General features: G+C 33.4%; 2 protein-coding genes across 3 annotated transcripts in view; both read left to right on the top strand.

Moving 5' to 3' along the window:
* The window catches only part of LOC111906641 (cytochrome P450 CYP72A219), a 42,124-nt gene extending 30,253 nt beyond the window's left edge, over nt 1-11,871 (top strand). Inside the window, exons 2-5 of the mRNA XM_023902418.3 lie at nt 5,924-6,144; nt 9,713-9,957; nt 10,768-11,152; nt 11,233-11,871. Coding sequence (XP_023758186.1) covers nt 5,924-6,144; nt 9,713-9,957; nt 10,768-11,152; nt 11,233-11,658 — 1,277 coding nt within the window. The 3' untranslated portion in view covers nt 11,659-11,871. The remainder of the gene's footprint in view (nt 1-5,923; nt 6,145-9,712; nt 9,958-10,767; nt 11,153-11,232) is intronic.
* Nucleotides 11,872-12,237: 366 nt separating this feature from the next.
* LOC111906643 (cytochrome P450 CYP72A219) lies at nt 12,238-19,036 on the top strand. 2 transcript variants are annotated; one of them, XM_042897742.2, is made up of 6 exons: nt 12,238-12,582; nt 16,998-17,221; nt 17,307-17,551; nt 17,834-18,006; nt 18,073-18,218; nt 18,371-19,036. In XM_042897742.2, exons 1-6 carry the CDS (start codon nt 12,309-12,311, stop codon nt 18,794-18,796), a joined length of 1,488 nt encoding a protein of 495 aa, XP_042753676.1. In that variant the 5' UTR covers nt 12,238-12,308; the 3' UTR covers nt 18,797-19,036. The 2 variants fall into 2 exon arrangements, with proteins under 2 accessions (XP_042753676.1, XP_023758187.1); XM_023902419.3 differs by having other exon boundaries at nt 12,239-12,582; nt 17,834-18,218.
* The last annotated feature ends 201 nt before the right edge of the window (nt 19,037-19,237 follow it).

The following is a 19,237-nucleotide window of genomic DNA, read 5'->3' as shown; positions in this document are numbered from 1 at the left end:
ACTTGGTTAAGATTATTTATTCTAAATAATCTTTTGTCGAAAAGTCGTTTTCGACCCCTATTGCCTCTAATTTGACTAGCCCAGATTTGCGGGCGTTACAATTATCTCACCCTTAGGATGATTACGTCCCGGAATCATCAATGAAACGGGGTCGTATAATGACTCCATACGTCATCTCTTCATCCTAGGTAATAATTATAACTTCTACATTCCTTCAATTCTATCTCTTAAACTCATTGACTGTAAGAGTACTCGATCGTGCACCTGCTCTCTACCTCAGGTTAGACTCCAAATTATGACCTTCAAGTCACAATCTCGATCCGTGCTGGATACTGACTTGAGATAAGTTCTTTTATTACTACTATAGATCGATGTGTCATATTCTAATGACCTATCATCGTATGTTGCAACACTTAGACTTAGGTCTCTTAGGGTTAAATTCTAAAACAGACTATGCCTTCCTTCATGTTCTAATGTGATATAATCACACTTTAACATTAGGCATTTTTAGCCACCAACTTCTTTAACAACGAGTGCGATACTTCTATTGATCGCTTTGATTTCAACCGTTTGGTTTAAGTCGGACGCTACATCAAACTTGGTTCTCTGAACCACACAACATACTCATCGTAGTCAGACTCGATTCGATATGACCACTAGGGTCGGAATATCAACAATCTTCTTAGTCATTACCGAAACGATGGTAACAACACACTTGAATAAAACGAAATCAATTACTAGCTTCTTGGTAACCTTGTGACTTTCCCTGATCCAAGTGTGAGTCCTGTGCTTCCGGTAGTATAGGCCTCTACTACCATCCACACCTACTCATACCCGTCCCAAGTATTGTCTCGCAGTTTTCCAAGTCACCATACAAGAAAATCACATAACAGTTTAACACATAAAATATCAAAACGAAGGTTTTATATTATTCCTTAAAATGTTTACATAGGTGTTCAAGTTCACCCTAAACTATGCCCCTAACAGGCTACATCGCGAGGTACTATCTAGACGATTACTCCATAACTCGATCCTTGGATGTCAAGCGTTAACTCCTGAATTTTCGCATTGTCATCTGCTTCGTCAAGAATCATTTGAAATGTTCTCGCCTTTTGCTTTGGCGGCACATATGGCTTTGTAGCCCCCTCTCTCTTTGGGTAGTCTTGCTTTCCTTTTTGGACCTTGAAGACCCTTCAAACTTCCGCTTCTCTCCTGACTTATCTTTTTCTAGACCATTTTCTCTTACCTGGGCCTCTACGTTCTTAGCTGCCCTAACAGCTGTTTTCAAGGTAGTTGCCATTTTGACCATTGGGCCAAAGTCAGTGGGCAGTCCGTTAGCAAACCTATCAATCTTGGAGAGTTTAGAAGGCACCAAGTAGGGGAATAGCTTCATCCTCTTGGTGAATGCGGTGGCATACTCATCAACACTCATCTTCCCTTTCTTCAGGTTCTGAAACTCGTTGTTTAGGTCTATCAGATCTATCTCCGAGCAGTACTGCATTTTCAACTGTTCCAAGAACTCTTCCCATGACATCCTTAAGGCTTCTCCTCGTGGCATCGTATCTGTCAATAGCTTCCACCAGCTCAAGACTCCAGTTTTCAGTTGTCTTACGGCGAAGACATTCTTCTGTTTCTCGCTACAGTCGCAGCTCTCAAACACCATTTCCATCTCGGAGATCCAATCCATAATCTCCACAGGCTTTGGGCTTCCTGAGAGACTTGGTGGTTTCGCACCCAAGAAATTCTTGTACATTCGCCCATCCTTGTCGTTTCTCCTCTCCAGGCCATCTTGAGTCCCCACTTGACTCACTTGGCGACTGTAGTTCCCTTCCTCCGATTGCTCGGGAATCAGCTCGGGTTGCTCATTGGGCATAGTAGGTTCGTCCCTATTCGACATCCTCCTCATTTCTTCCCTTTATTCAGTTCGCATAGCCCGAATCATGGCTTGAACTCTAGCCATCGTGACTGGCTCAGGTGCAACTTCTTCTACAACAGGTATTTGCTGAACCACTAGGGGTTGGTTCCTATTCTCATTTGCATTCACGTTTCCGCTACGGGTCCTTGCCATCTTGATCTATACACCGAATAAGGTGAATCTAGACCTTTACTTAGGATTGACGTTTAAATCATCCTTATCACTCCGAAACGTTTACATGCTAGTTCTAATATCGTAGTCGTACGTTTAGAATCCTAAACATATAAGGTTTCCAGATCCGGTCGGCAACAGACCATAGATCCGAATAAATAACAGCATATAAGGCATAAAGCATTTAGCACATAAAAGCATTTTAGGCATAATTCCTAAAATAAGCTAGTGCTCACACCTCACAATCATCGCTTAGCATTCTAAGTTTAAGTCTAGAAATAAATCCATATTCCTAGTTCGCTTAAACTAATGCTCTGATACCAACTGTGACATCCCCATTTTCACGGCCAAAAAAGACCGATGTTGTTTATGCTTTATAAAAATCAGAGTACTTCATTTTATAAAAATGTTGCGGAATTTGTTCCCAGAAAAACATGGTAAATACGTTATTAAAACATTTTCGAAGAAACGTATTTATTTCATTTTAAAACGTTTGGGATGTCATCGTTAATACAGAAACATAAGCATAAACAGAACTTACAATTATTTACACTAGTGATCTACATCTCTTTAAATCTCTCAGTGTAATGTCACTTCATATCAACACCTGTGATATAAATAAACTTAGTGGGTCAGGTTGGGAAACCTGGTGAGTACATAGGGTTTTCAACCCACAATAATATAATTATTATGTTTAAACAATCAAACAATCAACCCAATTACCCATCCCCATTATCTTCTTTATTCTTAAGGATCTACCCTAAGAATCAGCTATTTCTCATTCATTCATTCCTAAGGATCATCCTAAGGAAACAACATGAAGTCCATTGTTGCCAATGACACATTGGTCAAGCGCAGCTGCTAATATTGTCACTTAGGCTCAGCTGCCAGAATTAGGACATTTTCTATGAGGCGCTTCTGCCGGTATTGACCTTTAAACACTACTGTCATGGTCATAAGGCTCCTTATTAGGCGCAGCTGCCGATACTATCCTTGGAGCGCAGCTGCTAGGACGTTTACCGTAGATCTAAATCATCTACGGGTTGTGGCGCAGCTGCCAGTGCTCATCTATAGGGTACTAGGTCCACTGCTGCCAATGTATACCTATAGGGCACTAGGTCCGTACTACTAATGTTCCTCTATTTCAGCTTTTATCCATCATCATTCATCTACCCATGTTTTACCCAACATATCTTGTAGATATAAAATACTTTATACAGTTTACATCATTTAAAACATGTATAAAAATCTTTCACCAGCATAGACAGCAAGTATTTAGACAATATGCACACATAGCACGTAAATTTATAATAAAATACTTCATATCTATGTGTAAGATGAAAGTAACTATGCACTCACCTGATTAGGTGGTGATTCCGAACTCAGACAGCACTTCGTTATCTCAAAACAATTTTCCTCGACAAAACCTAGTATCAATACCACTAGGGTTTAGTTTTTAACGTTAACCACGACTAATTAATAGTCTAGCTATTATTACTATTATATAAGCGTTAAATAACACTCAATATAACTCATAATAATAGCCCAAATAATTATTTTAAGGTCCTAATAATGTTACTATAATTAAATAAAATCTATATTAAATATAGTATAGGCGTAGCTCACTTACAACGAGTTTTTATTAAAAACCGGTCTTCGCTGGAGCAGCGTTTCCAAGCCGAAAGCTTTTCTTCTCGGAGCCGTCGGGCGCTCCGGGGCTTTCTTCTCGTGCTAGGGAGGTTCCGTAGACTTGGGAGGGGTTTAGGGAGGCTAGAGAGAAGTTAGAGAGAGAAAGAGAGGCTTATGGTGTGAAGAAAATATGAGGAGTTCACCCTTGTATTTATAGGAGTTTTATAGTAAAGTAGTCTCTAAGCTTCGTCCGTAACTTTTGCATACGAGCTCCGTTTTTGTCTGTCTTTTTACCGTTGAGTTCCTATTAATGAGATCTTCAACTTTCATTTAGACCTCGTTGGCTAATTCTCATTCTATCTCGGATTTACAAAACTGTATCGAATTCGCCGCGCTCGAAAAGTAGGGACTAAGCTTCGTCCATAACTTTCGCATACGAGCTCCATTTTTGTCTGTCTTTTTACCGTTGAGTTCCTATTAACGAGATCTTCAACTCTCATTTAGACCTCGTTGGCTAATTCTCATTCTATCTCGTATTTACGAAACTGTATCGAATTCACCGCGCTCGAAAAGTAGGGACTAAGCTTCATCCATAACTTTTGCATACGAGCTCTATTATCGACGTTCTTTATATCCACACGTTGGTATTTACGAGTACTACAACTTTCATTTAGATCCCGTCGGCTAAAAATCGACCGATCTAAAATTCAGATTTCGGGCTGTGCACTGCTATGCTAAATCTTAGAAAAATCATAACTTCCTCATACGAAGTCAGATTTGGGCGTTCTTTTTATTGATGTTCTTAGTTTAACATATTCTACGACTTTCGTTTAGATCGCTAAGGCTAAATCTCGCTCTATCATAAATTCACTATTTACGTTTCCCGGTATCGTGCCGGTTCCGTCGCGAAACTTCAACGGGTCATAACTTCTTCGTTATAACTCGGTTTTCGGCGTTCTTTATATGTAAGAAAACCTTGTAACATACTCTACAACTTGGTTAAGATTATTTATTCTAAATAATCTTTTGTCGAAAAGTCGTTTTCGACCCCTATTGCCTCTAATTTGACTAGCCCAGATTTGCGGGCGTTACAGTTTCGATTTTAGGGTATAGAGATGGAGGTTGTTCATTAAGAGATCCAATGATGTCTTAAGTTGTTTAAATAGGGAAAAACCCTAAAAATTAGGGTTTTCCCCTGCATTGTGTACGCCCTACATACTCCCACATATACCCCGTGTACGTGGGTGCATCCGCGATCCATCAATGAGCTAGTACGCTAATCGTACTAACTAGGGACTAAAATGAGAAAAAAAAATTACATTAAGGTGTTAACAAGAACATACCAATAATCTCGAATGTTACAAATATTATATTTAAATCTTTATTATTTTTATTTAAATTTAAAACCATCTCTCGATGTAAATTTGATATTTAACATTATAGTTAAATTTTAATATTTTAAAATAATTTTAGTACTATCCCTTTTGAAAAAATATTATAAAGAATAGTTTTTGATATTTTTTAATTAGACATTTTGATTGAGGTCTTATATTTAAACTTTTTTAACTATTTAGATATAATAGTTTTTGAATATTTTCTATTTTAATTTAACATAGTATTTCAATTAACAAACTAAATATAAATATACTAGATTAATAATTATAAGTAGGGTTTCAAAATAACAAATTTAATGTATTAAATTTATGTTTTAAATTTAAAGGTTTTTGGGCTGCAATTTTTCGAGAATTGTTTTTCTTAACCGACATGTCATCTCAAAGTTGAAGATTATGAGATTCGAACTTGGGTAACTCTATTTTAGAGTATTTCATATCAAATGATCTCTACAAGGCCACCTTCATGGTGTTTTTTCAAGTATTGATGGTAGGGTGGAAATAATTGTTTGTTGATGATCCATAATGTGCTTTCAAGTGAAATTATTGATCAAAATCAAAATGACCGAAAACATTTTTTGAATTGTAATTTCATAGCAATATGATGCATTTTTAAGAAAAAAAAAATTCAAAACAAAATTTTGAAAAGGCAAGTTCGACTATATTTTATTTATTTGAATTGCTCTTTGATTTTTGGGTTGTGAATCGGAAAAGGGATTCTTCTACAAATAAAATTTATATCGAGGTGGAGTTATTAATCAAGTAAGCATACAAGGTTTTCGAAAACTTTTTAACAAATTATGCATATGTTTTGTAGGTAAGATTTGCTTTGCATGGATGGGACGAAAACCTATGGTGTATGTGACGGAACCTGCCATGGTAAAAGAGATGTTGGCTAATTACTATGAATTTCAGAAATCAAGAGGAGGTAATCCATTAGTACGCAAGCTAATGAAAGGGGTCATTGATGCTGAAGGTGATCAATGGGCCAAACACAGAAAGATTATCAATCCGGCATTCCACATGGAGAAGCTCAGGGTCCATGCCCCTAGTCTAGTCTCTTTTAAATTTTAATTACCATAATAAAAATGAGACAAAAATACAAAAAAAGTTCCGGTGGTTTGCATTTTTTTTTTCTTTTGGGTTTTAGTCTAAACTTGAAAAAATTAGATAAATAGTCATTTTGAGCATCTTTTATTACGATATTTAGCCCCTCTAAAAAATAAAATAACTATTATACACTTGATATATATATATTTATTTATTTATTTATTTATTTATTTTTCATTTTTTAATGCCCCCCTACTCCTTTGCTCCTCCTCTACCTCAAGTCTAACCACATATCACCACCAAAAGATACTCTTGTCGGAAAACAAGAAATAGTCGTCGAACCACCTTCCAACTCAATCAAACTTGACAAAATCACCACCAATCGAACCATCAACATGTTAGATCCAAACCTTCTTAGCTGGTTCCTCAATTAGTCACCATCGTCACTGTATGTTGCTTCTCCTATCTCGCTGACTTCCAGCTGGCCATTGTAGACGAGATCAACACCAATCAACTCTCCTCAACCCAGACATAAAACTGCCTAAGAGAACCATCTAAAACCTTGAGAGAAAACAGGTCTAGCAGCCCCATCCAACTACTTCCTTCATGGATCGCCAAATTTGCACTCTACAGTCAAATCATCGTCGGATCTTCACATTGTCGCCAGATCGTCGTTAGTCTTCACTCTCCCTCCTCCGAACCCCTACCACACTGAGAGAAACAGAGACACACCGAGAGATGGAAATTGAGATAAAGGTATGATGTAAGGCAGGCAACGACCTCGTTGGTGCTGTTTCTGGTGCAGATCAGTGGTGGTGGTTTTGTCGTCGCTGCAATGGATGATTATGGTGATTCATTGGTGGCTGTAGTGGAGGCTGACGACAACTATGGCCGAAGGTGCAGAAGGAAACCGATGGAACGAATAAAAGGTTAGAGAGAGTGGATGGTGCGGGTGGTTATGTGAGCCCTTTTCTATATTTAATAATAATAAGAGTAAACTAAAAAAATTGGTCCTTATAGTTTGGGTTGCACCAATGATCCAAAAACTGAAAGGTTTTGGTCCTTGTTAAACATAAAAAAAAACGACAAAATTGCAAAAATGGTTCCTGTGGTTGACAAAATTTTATAGTTTTGGTCCAAAACGAAATGTTGGTGTACCACTGGTCCAATTTTAGATACCTTATGCGGTTTTGGTCCCTATGGTTATATTTTCTTGTGTTTTTGGTCCACATCCCACCTAAAATGATTAATATGCCCTTTTAGTAATTCTTTTTCAATATCTTTTTGTTATTCTTTTAAGACGTTTTAATTAAAAAAAAAAAAAAAAAAATTCTACCCACCCACCATCCCACTCTTTATCTGTGTATCTCTCCCAAAACGAAGATCCCACCCATCGCCGACACCACCGAAAACACGCTTGAGCATTAGTCGTCGCCGCCACTTCATCACCCACCATCATCGATCAACACCATCACAAGAAAAATTGGAGCACATCTATTTCAATTCGTCTCTTCCATCTGGAATCAAAGAGATCCAACAGCAATGGCCATGGCTGGTGATTTTCTCCAAGAACACAAGGCACACACAATTTCAGATTCTATTTACGGGATGATTTTAGCTCCGATTTGATTCAGCACCATCGTATCCTTTTTTGAGTCCATTAACCCTAAACACATAAATGATATGAGTGCACATATATGAAAATCAATTTGTAGAAATAGACTGTTCTTGAAAGCCCATAAGCTTTTTTCAGAGGGTTGTCGCAGTGGTGATGGTGTTTCTGGATAGAACAGGTGGTGGTGTTCTTACCTTTCATCTTCTCCGGCTCTGGCGGATCTGAAAACCCTAGTTCTAAAAAAAGATTAAAGATGATGGTGCTCCAGATCTGCAAAAGAGCGATGCCGAGGATGGGAGAAGTGGCGATGTGTTCTTTCGTCGGTGACAAAGTAGAGGGAGGAGAGGTGTATTTTTATAGGTGGCCAACAACGGTGGGGAGAGGAGGCGACGCCTGGTGTATTTTTATAGGTGGCCGACAATCTCTCTTTCTCTCTCTCTCTCTCTCCTATGATTTGCTCTCCAATCACTTCTGTGTGTATTTTATAGATGTATTCTTTGTGCCATGTTAGAACCCACGAGAGTTCACCCATGACCGCCAAATCATTGTTATTATGATACACACATAAAACTTGCAAATTCCACTATAAATATTGATTTTGAAACTTTAAAACCCTAATTAGTTCAAACAAAAACCTAACCTAGAAATGGGTTCACCTCGAAACCATGAAGAAGTTTCATATTTCAGATTGCTATTTTGAAGAAACAATTGTTATATGTTGTTAAGGATTTCAAGGGGAAATGTTGAAGCTATACAACACTAAAATCTAGGTTAATCGGGAGTGTGGTAGGTTTATATGATGAGAAAAATAGATGTCGAGGTGGTTGTGAGGGGGAGGCAACAAACAGAGTGTGAGGAATGAGGAGACGGAGTATCAGGGCATCGATTGCTTTATATTCTTTGGTTTCTAAAACTCAGATTTGCAACAAAATGAAGTATCATGGCATCGATTGCTTAATAAGGTTTGAAGAGGATGAAGATCAGGAATGAGTAATTCACCTGAGGTGGGATTGCATCAACGGTAAGGTTGCAGATCGATGAGAAACCTCACTTTCATATTTGCATCGACGGTAAGGGTGTGGAGGGGTTTATCTATGAAAGAACAACATGCCGCCCACATCAGTGGCTCTTAGCTTGTCGGAAACCAGATGGGGATGGCCGAAGAGGATGAAGACGGATGAATGAGTGTGGGTAATAACATCCATAATGCAAGTAGTATAAGAGTTGAAAAGGATGATGACTAGGATTAAATAGAAGTTGAATGAAGTGTGGGTGATGACATGAAGTAGTTGAATGATCGTTGAATGGTTCTATAGAGGAAATAAAGTGGTGATTAAGATTGAATAGGTGTTTAATGGGTTGTGAGTATTGTTGTATAGATGTTTAATAGATGATGTGACAATATTCCATTGAACTTTATAGAGTTCAATGGATTGTGGATGAGAATGAGAATGGGTGGGGGTTGGATGTATATAATTTTTTTAAATAATAATAAGATAACGAAATAAATTTTAAAAAAAATGTTAAAGGGTATATTCATCATTCTAGGTTGGATGTAGATTAAATCCATGAAAAATGAAATTTGGGATCCAATTTTTTATTTTTTTATTTATTTTGAACCATTAGTACAAGTTGTAAATTTTTTGGATTTCATCCACAATCTTTTGCAAACAACAAAGACCAAAGTTATAGTGTATTCTAATAATAATAACTTTAAATAATGAAAGAAAAATGGAAAATAAATATATCAAGGGTATGACAGTCATTTCTTTTTTTAGAGAGATCAAATGCAAACAAAAGATACTCAAAAATACCATTTATCTAATTTCTTCAAAGTTTGGACCAAACTTTGAAAAAAATACAAATCACAATAGCCATTTTTTACATTTATTGTCTAAAAACGAATCTAACACCTTCAATCTTTTATACATTCTTTTGTAGCATATGGTACCTGCATTCTATATATGTTGCAATGAACTCGTAAACAAATGGGAAAAAATGCTCTCCAATGAAAGCATGTGCGAAATTGATGTCTGGCCTTATCTCCAGACACTGTCTAATGATGCAATTTCACGTACAGCTTTCGTTAGTAGTTTTGAAGAAGGAAGAAAAATATTTGAACTTCAACATGAAATGCTCGAATTGATTATAAAGTATGTACAAACAGCTTACATTCCAGGATCAAGGTGAGCATATTTGATTGTTTTTGAAGAATATGTCTCATCAGGCTTGACATGAGGGGCTGCAAGGTGTGTGGCTGGACAGGACTAAAAAAAAAATAAGGCTCAAGTTTTAACCAAATTAATTAGTATATTAATATATATGATTTTAATCAAATAAAAAATTAAAGCTCAGATTTTTACCAAAATTACTTAGTGTCATTTTCGTGTTACATACATTAAAATATAAGACCACTAACCGATTTGTCAGACTAAAATATGACACCCCTAATAAATTCAACTCATAAACGCGCACCACTTTGGCACTTCACACCATCTTTATGTTTTAAATGTAAGTTACACTTTCAGCTCCTGGTTTATTCCATATTTTTCATCATATATCCCTCTTTTAAATTTTTTTACTAAATCAGCCCCTTCACAATTCACATTGTTTTTATGTTTTAATTCCAAGTTACATTTCCAGCCCCTGGTTTATGCCACACTCTTCATAGTCTACCCTTCTTTTCAACTTTTTTTTTACTAAATCAGTTTCTAAAAGTTACATATTTAACCCCAAATTTTGATAATGTCCCTTTTTAACTAATTTAATAACTTATTATATTTCCATCAAGGCAATTAACCCTTAAAAATTATTTTGTTTATATATAGAAAAAAATATTTAGGAGTTCATTTTTATCAATCGCACAAGGCCTTCAAAATCAATGAATCGATTTAATGGAAATTATATTTTAGAACTAAACCACTATATTCAACTTGAAGTTGAAATTTATTTCTTTCGTCTTCATTATCTGACTCTTGAGTTATCTAATATTATAGCTTTCTGCCAACAAAACTCAACAAAAGGTTGAATGAGATTAACCAAAAAGTCAAAGCTTCAATAAAAGGTATTATTGATAGACGACTTGTTACAATAAAAGCTAGGGAAAGTAGTAACGACGACCTTCTAGAAATTCTTTTGAAATCCAATAATGAAGAAATTGAACAAGAAGGGAAAAGAAACTCCGGGCTAAGTATCGAAGAAATTATAGAAGAATGCAAACTCTTTTATGTTGCTGGACAAGAGACTACAAGAAATTTGTTGGTTTGGACTATGGCTCTATTAGGTCAACACATTAACTGGCAAGAACGTGCTAGGGATGAAATTTTACATATTTTTAAGGACAAAAAACCAGATTTTGAGGGGTTAAGTCGTCTAAAAGTAGTAAGTATTTCTATCCCTTAACAAGGCCTAATATTTGTTTCAAAATTGTTCATTAATGTACCAATTATTATGTGTAACAGGTTAACATGATTTTCAACGAAGTCCTTAGGCTATATCCACCGGTGACCTCATTAGGACGTATGGTTCATAAAGAAACCAAATTAGGAGACATAACAGTGCCATCTGGAACTCTCCTCCATGTGAGTACTATACTTTTACACCATGATCGTGATATATGGGGTGATGATGTGAAGGAGTTCAATCCTGAAAGATTTTCTGAAGGTGTGTTAAAAGTGACAAAGGGACAAACATGTTACCTCCCATTTGGAGGAGGTCCACGTATATGTGTTGGACAAAATTTTGCTATGTTGGAAGCAAAAATGGTGCTTGCAATGATTTTACAACGCTTCTTTTTTGAGATCTCTCCATCATACTCACACGCACCACATCTTGTTGGCACCCTTCAGCCTCAATTTGGTGCTCACTTGATTTTACGCAAACTTTAATTAGTTTTAAAGGGATGTACTTTAATTTATGTTATGTGGTGTTGGCTTTATTATATGATGTGCACTCCTTATGCTACTCGGATTATCAAAAAATATAATATGTTCATGCTTGATATATGTATTGTTTTAGTATTTGTTGTAAAAAATTATCTCATTACTCTACACTTTTGAACAATATGAAAACTCAAAAGTTGTAACCGAAACAATCAAATAATAATCGCGCTAAGCAAGAACCAGAATTGGTGATACTCAATATGATTTTATGTTCTTGATTAATTTCGATTTGATTTTATGGTGGTGTTGTGTTTGGCTTATGATTTTTAGACTTAGGGTACTTTCGATATTGGGAGCTTTTTTTTTTTCTTTTCATCGGTGAGATTTTAACTTTTAGTTTTTGAGAAAAAGCTCAAATTAAAGAAAAAGTTTCTTTTTGTAATAAGAATTTTTAACTTTTATCTTGTGGTGAAGATTGGGGCATTAGTGAAAAACAAGCAAAACCTATTGGCGCCACAACTACAATCACCCAAACGCTAAGGTAGTCAAGTGAATATATATCCATCTATAAGTATCGTCATTCTCCATTATCATCTCAAACACCAAAACTCCTTAACAACCTTCGTTGACCAAACGCCGCCAACTCTGTTTTCCAAATGGAGGTTACCGGAGTGTGCTGTGTTGTGGGAGTAGTAGTAACGTTGGTGTTTTATGTATTGAGATTTTTAAATTGGGTATGGTTCAAACCAAAGAAGATAGAAAGGTTTTTAAGAGATCAAGGTCTTAAGGGTAGCTCATATAAGTTCTTGTTTGGAGATTTAAAGGAGATGGTGCAGTTGACAACTCAAGCAACATCTAAACCTATTGCCCTATCCGATGATATAGTTCCTCGTGTCTTACCTTTTGTCCATAAATCTGTCCTTACTCATGGTACGTACGTTTACTTTTCTTATATATTATGTTACTGTGTGAGTGTTTTTTTTCTTAAATTAGTATAATTTATAATCTGGTTATTGTTTGTAGACGTACATGAGGTTTCTTGGAAAATGTAATGACATTGGATTTGAGTGACAAACTGACAAAGCAAGTATTGTTATATATGTTTACCGGTAATCGATTAATGTAATAAATCTCAAAAGTATAATCGTTTTGGATGTAGTTCCAAGTAAAGAAAAATAAAATTTTGTCATAATTAATTTCTCCTCATATTTCATATTTTATCTATTTAATGATTGATATGCGTAATCCACTACTTCTTATTTTTCATCCTATCTTTAATTTTGACTTTTGTCATGATCAAGCAAATAAGAGAATAAGTAAGATATTTAATAGGAGGACCATTAAACTGTTTCACTAGTTAATGAACTCTCTAAAAAGGACTTTAAAATTGTCAAAAAATAAGAAACAAGAACGATGCACCTTCACCCATATCAAATGCACCAAGGCGTTACGTATTTGTTTTCATATGTTGCTACATCGGAGTAATTAGGACCACTGGTTACGTATTTTTTTCATATGTTGCTAGCATCCATATATAAGAAAAAGGCTTTTTCATTAAACTTCTTATCTAACATAAGCCCCCACTCCAAAAATAAAAAATCTTAAGTAACCTTTACTATTAGAAAAGTTTTTTCACAAAATTTATTTATGGATCTCATACAAATTATTTTTTGTTGAAAAAAATATTTAAAAACTCATATTATAATTATTATACCAATTACTATCATTAATTATAAGACACTCTATGATAGAGTTACTCAAATTTTAATCTCACAACTCAAACTAAATGTTTTTCAAAGTGCTTGTTAATTTGCAAACACTTCTCATTAACTTCTTCATCATTTGATGGATCTCATAGTTTTCAACCAATTGTTAAAATACAATTTATACAAATGAAAATAAAATTTAAAACAAAATTAATTGGTCTCTTTAATAAACAAATTGAAAAACTCTTTTACCATATAGTTAAAATGAGTTTTTTTTTTTTTTAGTGGGGTGGGGGTGTTGGGGGGGGGGGGGGGGGGGTGGTTCATCTTAAGGTTTTCTATTAAAAACTCCAACAAAAAGTTTATCATGAATGCTATTAGCGTAGAATAACTTAAAACATAATATTATCATTACTTGTTTGGTTATTTAATATAAAAAAAATTCAAAAACAAATGATTATACAGTTTTCATTGGAAGTCAACAAAGATTATTTATTAATATCATTGTCAAGTGGCCAATAATTCGAAAAAAAAAACAATTAAAATTAGACAATCATTAAAAAAATCGTAAATATTATTACAAGTATAAAACAACAATAAGTAGCCCAATGGTATAGAAGCCCACTGGTATAGAGTGCTATTTCTTTTTGAGTTTGTTGTCGATATAAGTATAATTAGATATTAGGTTCTAAATAGTTTAGATTTGCTGTTAAAAAAATTAAATAATTTATATTTGTTATATACATTGGCATAAGTGTGTGTTAATTAACCATTTTTATTTTCATATTTTATTAAAAAATTTATATTTGTTTTATATATATATATATATATATATATATATATATATATATATATATATATATATATATATATATATATATATATATATATATATATATATATATATATATATAGGGTTAGGTTATTTTGTTTTCACTATCTATTGTGTGCCCATATGACTGATTCTGGACCAATCATTTTAGTTATTTTAAGAAAGTAATTAATGCATATTACATGTTGAAGATATAATAGGTATTAATTACATCTTCAACATTTAATATGCATTAATTACTTTCTTAAAATAACTAAAATGATTGGTCCAGAATCAATCATACGGGCACACAATAGATAGTGGAAACATTTGAACCTAACTCTCTCTCTCTCTCTCTCTCTCTCTCTATATATATATATATATATATATATATATATATATATATATATATATATATATATATATATATATATATATATATATATATATATATATATATATATATATATATATATAGGGAAGAGTTATATAGAAAATGAATGATTAGGGCAACACATATTTGAACCAATGAAAACATGACAACACATCACTTCCACAATAACTTCCACAATAGATTACTTGTGAAGAAAGAAATGGACACGTGTCATTTGATTATTGGTTCCCGTAGATGTTGCCCTAGTTATTTGTTTTCCATAGAACTCATTCCTATATATATATATATATATATATATATATATATATATATATATATATATATTGATTTCACGTAATCTTTTTATTTAGAAACAATTTTGTGTTTTTTCATTGGAAGTAACAATCTTAATCAAAGGTCATTTATCAAGTAATAACGTCATTATTACTTTATTTTATTTTTTATTTAATTATTTAACATAATCTTTGTGTTTATTTTTATTTAAATTTTAATGATTTGTATGAATACATTTTCTTTATGATTTTATAATTTTATTTTTATTTTTCAGCGTTTTATGCAAATACGTTACTAGTATTATTTATTTTTCAAGTTATAAAGTTGCATAAACAAAAAAGGTTATAAAGAATCCAAATATTTATTCGATTAAAACCTAGATTTTTTTCAACAATCGTTATATGATTTTTTTTAAGATTTCTACAAGTATTCATTTGGTCGGAATAAATTTGAATCTTTAAAAAATATAACGTTTATATATCCGAAATAGGATTTATAAAAATCCACATTATCGGAATCTATAAAATATCGGCTCGGATAAAAACATTGGCTCAAGTTACACCTTAAGACCCGTTAAGACCTATGACCAAGCTTTGGGCTCGTGACAACTTCCTCCCTAATAAATAAATAACTTTTTGTCAAATGTCCTCTTTTCCTTCATTTGGACACATGATATTTTCTAGAAATTTTGAATTTTCTATTTTTCACTTGTCATTTTATTGTATTTTTTATTTTATTAAATTAAAATTCCTCATTTAATATGTAAGGTAATATATATGTAATATAGTTATCAGAAATAGTTTATATATGCTCATTAATTTTAATAATTCAAAAAAATTCTTATTTTTTTTTTTTATAAATTCAAACTTTTCAAATTGTTAAAATTTCATATTTAATTTTTTTAAACAAACCCATATAATACATGAGTCTCACACCTAGTTATCTAAAATATGTAAAAAAAAATGCTTTAAATAATTATCTATTTATATAATATAATTTCCTATAGATAATATATTTATATAATATAATCCACATTGAACTCATATTTAAATTGGTCTTTGGTATGCAATATACATTTTAATTTGATGTTGATTGAGACATCGATAATGAAATCAACTTTAACTTTTTAAGTACAAATCATAATTTTATTTCTACTATAACCCGTAAAAATTAGTAAGAAAACATCTTAATTAGAAAAATAGATCATTGTGATCATGTATAAAGGCATAAGTTTAGAAAGGGAATATGATGCCTAATTCGATATGAGTTAATGAAGTGGTGATGCTCTATGAGACCTTTTGCTACTTGTGATATTCGATTTCAAATTGAATAGACAAATATTTGAGGCTGGACTTATAAGAAAACTAATGAGGTGATATCAGATCGTGTTAAGATCTTAATTAAGATCCTATTCATTAGGATCCTAAGATCCAAGTATAGATATTCCTTTAGATAGATCCTAATGTGATCGATATGTGCCCTTGTAGGATATAAAAACCGTAAGATCTTATAATCAATATCACAATTTCAACAACCATGCTCTCATGTCCTCACCTGATAGTCTTCCTTTGGTTGCTATCTTCGAGTAAATTAATATCACAATTTCAACAACCATTCAATGTCACAAGTTTGTTTACTCTTTTTTTTGGATATGAGACTTCACATAAATTACTTTCTAGAAACTGAAATTCTAAGTTGTAAGGAGCCAATTATGATTTAACACAAAGGCTAGTTAGTCGTAGAGCATGAAAAGTTACAAGATCAATATATATTGTGTTGGTTATTAACATCTTTTTTTATCATTATTTATACCCTTACATCATTATATAGTATGACAATGGGTACCAAGAAAGTAAAACTAGAGGATTTAATTTGTTGTAATGGATAGAATCAAAGAACGAATTTCAAATATTCTCCTTCAGTTAAGCTTAAATAGAATATATACATGAGCAAATCATCCAGCTAATTAGCTATAACTACCATAACTACCAGTACAAAGAAAATGACTAAAATGCCCTTGTTGCTAACTATCTGCTTACGATCAACTAACAGACTTAGAAAGCTAACAGATTTTGTATTAACTAAAATTATTTGATTTTTGTTTGTTCACATGTACTATTATTCGTATATTTAAAAAACAATTTTGGTGTTACTTGTACAGGTAAAATTTGTTTTACATGGATGGGAAACAAACCTTTGGTTCATGTAAGTGAACCTTCTATGATACCTGAGATATTAGCTAATTATAATAAATTTCAAAAGCAAAAGGGACCACGACATTCGCTAATAAAGTTGCTAGGGAAAGGATTATTCAGCACTGAGAACGATCAATGGGTTAAACATAGAAAAATCATCAATCCTGCATTCCATGTTGAGAAGCTCAAGGTTTCTGTTCTTCCCTTTTCTTTCTCCATAAAAGTCAACTCATGATTCTACGAAATAAACTATATAGATTTATATTTCTTTGTAGAAAATGGTGCCAGCATTTTACATTAGCTGTAGTGAGATGATCAACAAATGGGAAGAAATGCTGATGAAAGAAAGCTCATGTGAAGTGGATGTGTGGCCTCATCTTAAAACATTTGCTAGTGATGTAATTTCACGTACAGCATTTGGTAGTAGCTTTGAGGAAGGAAGAAAGATATTTGAACTTCAACGAGAACAGATTCAGTTGGTTTTAAAGGCTATTCAGTCGATGTATATTCCAGGATCAAGGTGATGATATTTCCATATAACAGTTTAAAACTTTGTTCATCTTTTAGTCGCTAAAAATATATTGTAAAGATATATATCTTACCTTTATTTCTAATATATTGAGGAACTACATGTATGTATATATAATTGCCACTAATTAAGTGAAATTTTGTAAATTAATAAGTAATCATATCAAAAGTTTATATGATCATGTCATGGCAGTCATAGTACCATCATTAATTGGTTTTGTCATGCACGCATAAATTCACTATAGTTATTGAAAAAACATTATTAATTGTGTAGATTTTTGCCAACAAAATCGAACAAGAGGATAAAGGAAACTTCTCAAGAAATGGAGGTCTTAATAAGAAGTATTATTGACAAGAGAGTAACCACCATGGAATCCCAAAAAATTGGAAATAATGACCTGTTAGGAATTCTTCTGGATTCCAATCACGAAGAAATTAAAAGACATGGTAATCACAACTTTGGAATAAGCATAGAAGATATCATCGAAGAGTGCAAACTTTTTTACTTTGCAGGACAAGAGACCACAGCAGATCTGCTAGTGTGGACTATGATTCTCCTGAGTCAGCACACAAAATGGCAAGAACTTGCGAGAAATGAAGTTTTAAGCGTTTTTGGGGAGAAGAAACCACATATTGATGGATTTAGTAACTTAAAAACTGTAAGTTTTACTAAACCATATTCACTTGAAGCATCTTTCTCAATATTGGTGTTTGACGAATTCTTTTTGTTTGCACAAAAGAACGACAAGTTTATCTAGTACTAGTCATAGCTTTCGATATAATATATTCCTTAAATGTTATGTGTTTGCAGATCAACATGATATTCAATGAGGTCCTTAGATTATACCCACCAGCAATGATATTAGGACGGATGATACATGAAGAAATGAAATTAGGGAATATGACTTTACCTGCAGGAACCTACATTCAAGTGAACACATTGCTTTTACATACTGACCTTGATATATGGGGTGAGGATGCAAAAGAGTTTAAGCCCGAGAGGTTTTCTGAAGGCGTGTCAAAGGCAACCAAGGGACAAACCTCATATATTCCGTTTGGAGGAGGGCCACGTATATGTATTGCACAAAATTTTGCTTTGATGGAAGCAAAAACTGCACTTGTTATGATTCTACAACGCTTCTCTTTTGAGTTGTCTCCATCGTACTCACATGCTCCACATTCTGTCATCACGTTACAACCTCAATTTGGTGCACATTTGATTCTACGTAAACTTTAGGCTCGCATGTTTTGGTTTGTTTAAAAGTATGCTGCTCTAAATCCAATGTTTAAAAAACCGGTCCGTTGAAACGGTTGGACCAAGAATCGAAAAAGGCAAAGGCAGCGGTTCAACTAACACCGGTTTTATACCTATTTCTAGACCGGAACAAAGTTTTTTGTAAACACCGGCTAAATTGGACCAGTTGAATTAGTTAAATTGAATAAAAACACATAGAAATAAAACATTTTGTATAACAAACTTTGGTGGTGATTTCACGTCTATTAACTTTATCTTAAATTGAATGAACACACATGGTAAATTTTATGAAAATTTTTAATGTGTGTTTATTCATCTTTTAGAAACCGGGTTGACTCACTAGTCGAGCTGATTAAACCGGAAACCGATCGCCATATCGGTTCAACTAAAAAAATGGTTTTTAAAATATTGTATAAATTCTTA

Source organism: Lactuca sativa, chromosome 8 (assembly GCF_002870075.4).
Source record: "Lactuca sativa cultivar Salinas chromosome 8, Lsat_Salinas_v11, whole genome shotgun sequence".
In the NCBI taxonomy this organism is placed as follows: domain Eukaryota; kingdom Viridiplantae; phylum Streptophyta; class Magnoliopsida; order Asterales; family Asteraceae; genus Lactuca; species Lactuca sativa.
The sequence above is the reverse complement of the archived record's forward strand: the minus strand, read 5'-3'. Positions and strand labels throughout refer to the sequence as shown.

Coding starts and splice junctions, on each gene's coding strand:
- LOC111906643 (XM_023902419.3), top strand. CDS start 12,309: ATGGAGGTTACCGGAGTGTGCTGTGTTGTGGGAGTAGTAGTAACGTTG. Junction 12,583..16,997: donor TAAATCTGTCCTTACTCATG/GTACGTACGTTT, acceptor TTACTTGTACAG/GTAAAATTTGTTTTACATGG. Junction 17,552..17,833: donor ATGTATATTCCAGGATCAAG/GTGATGATATTT, acceptor TTAATTGTGTAG/ATTTTTGCCAACAAAATCGA.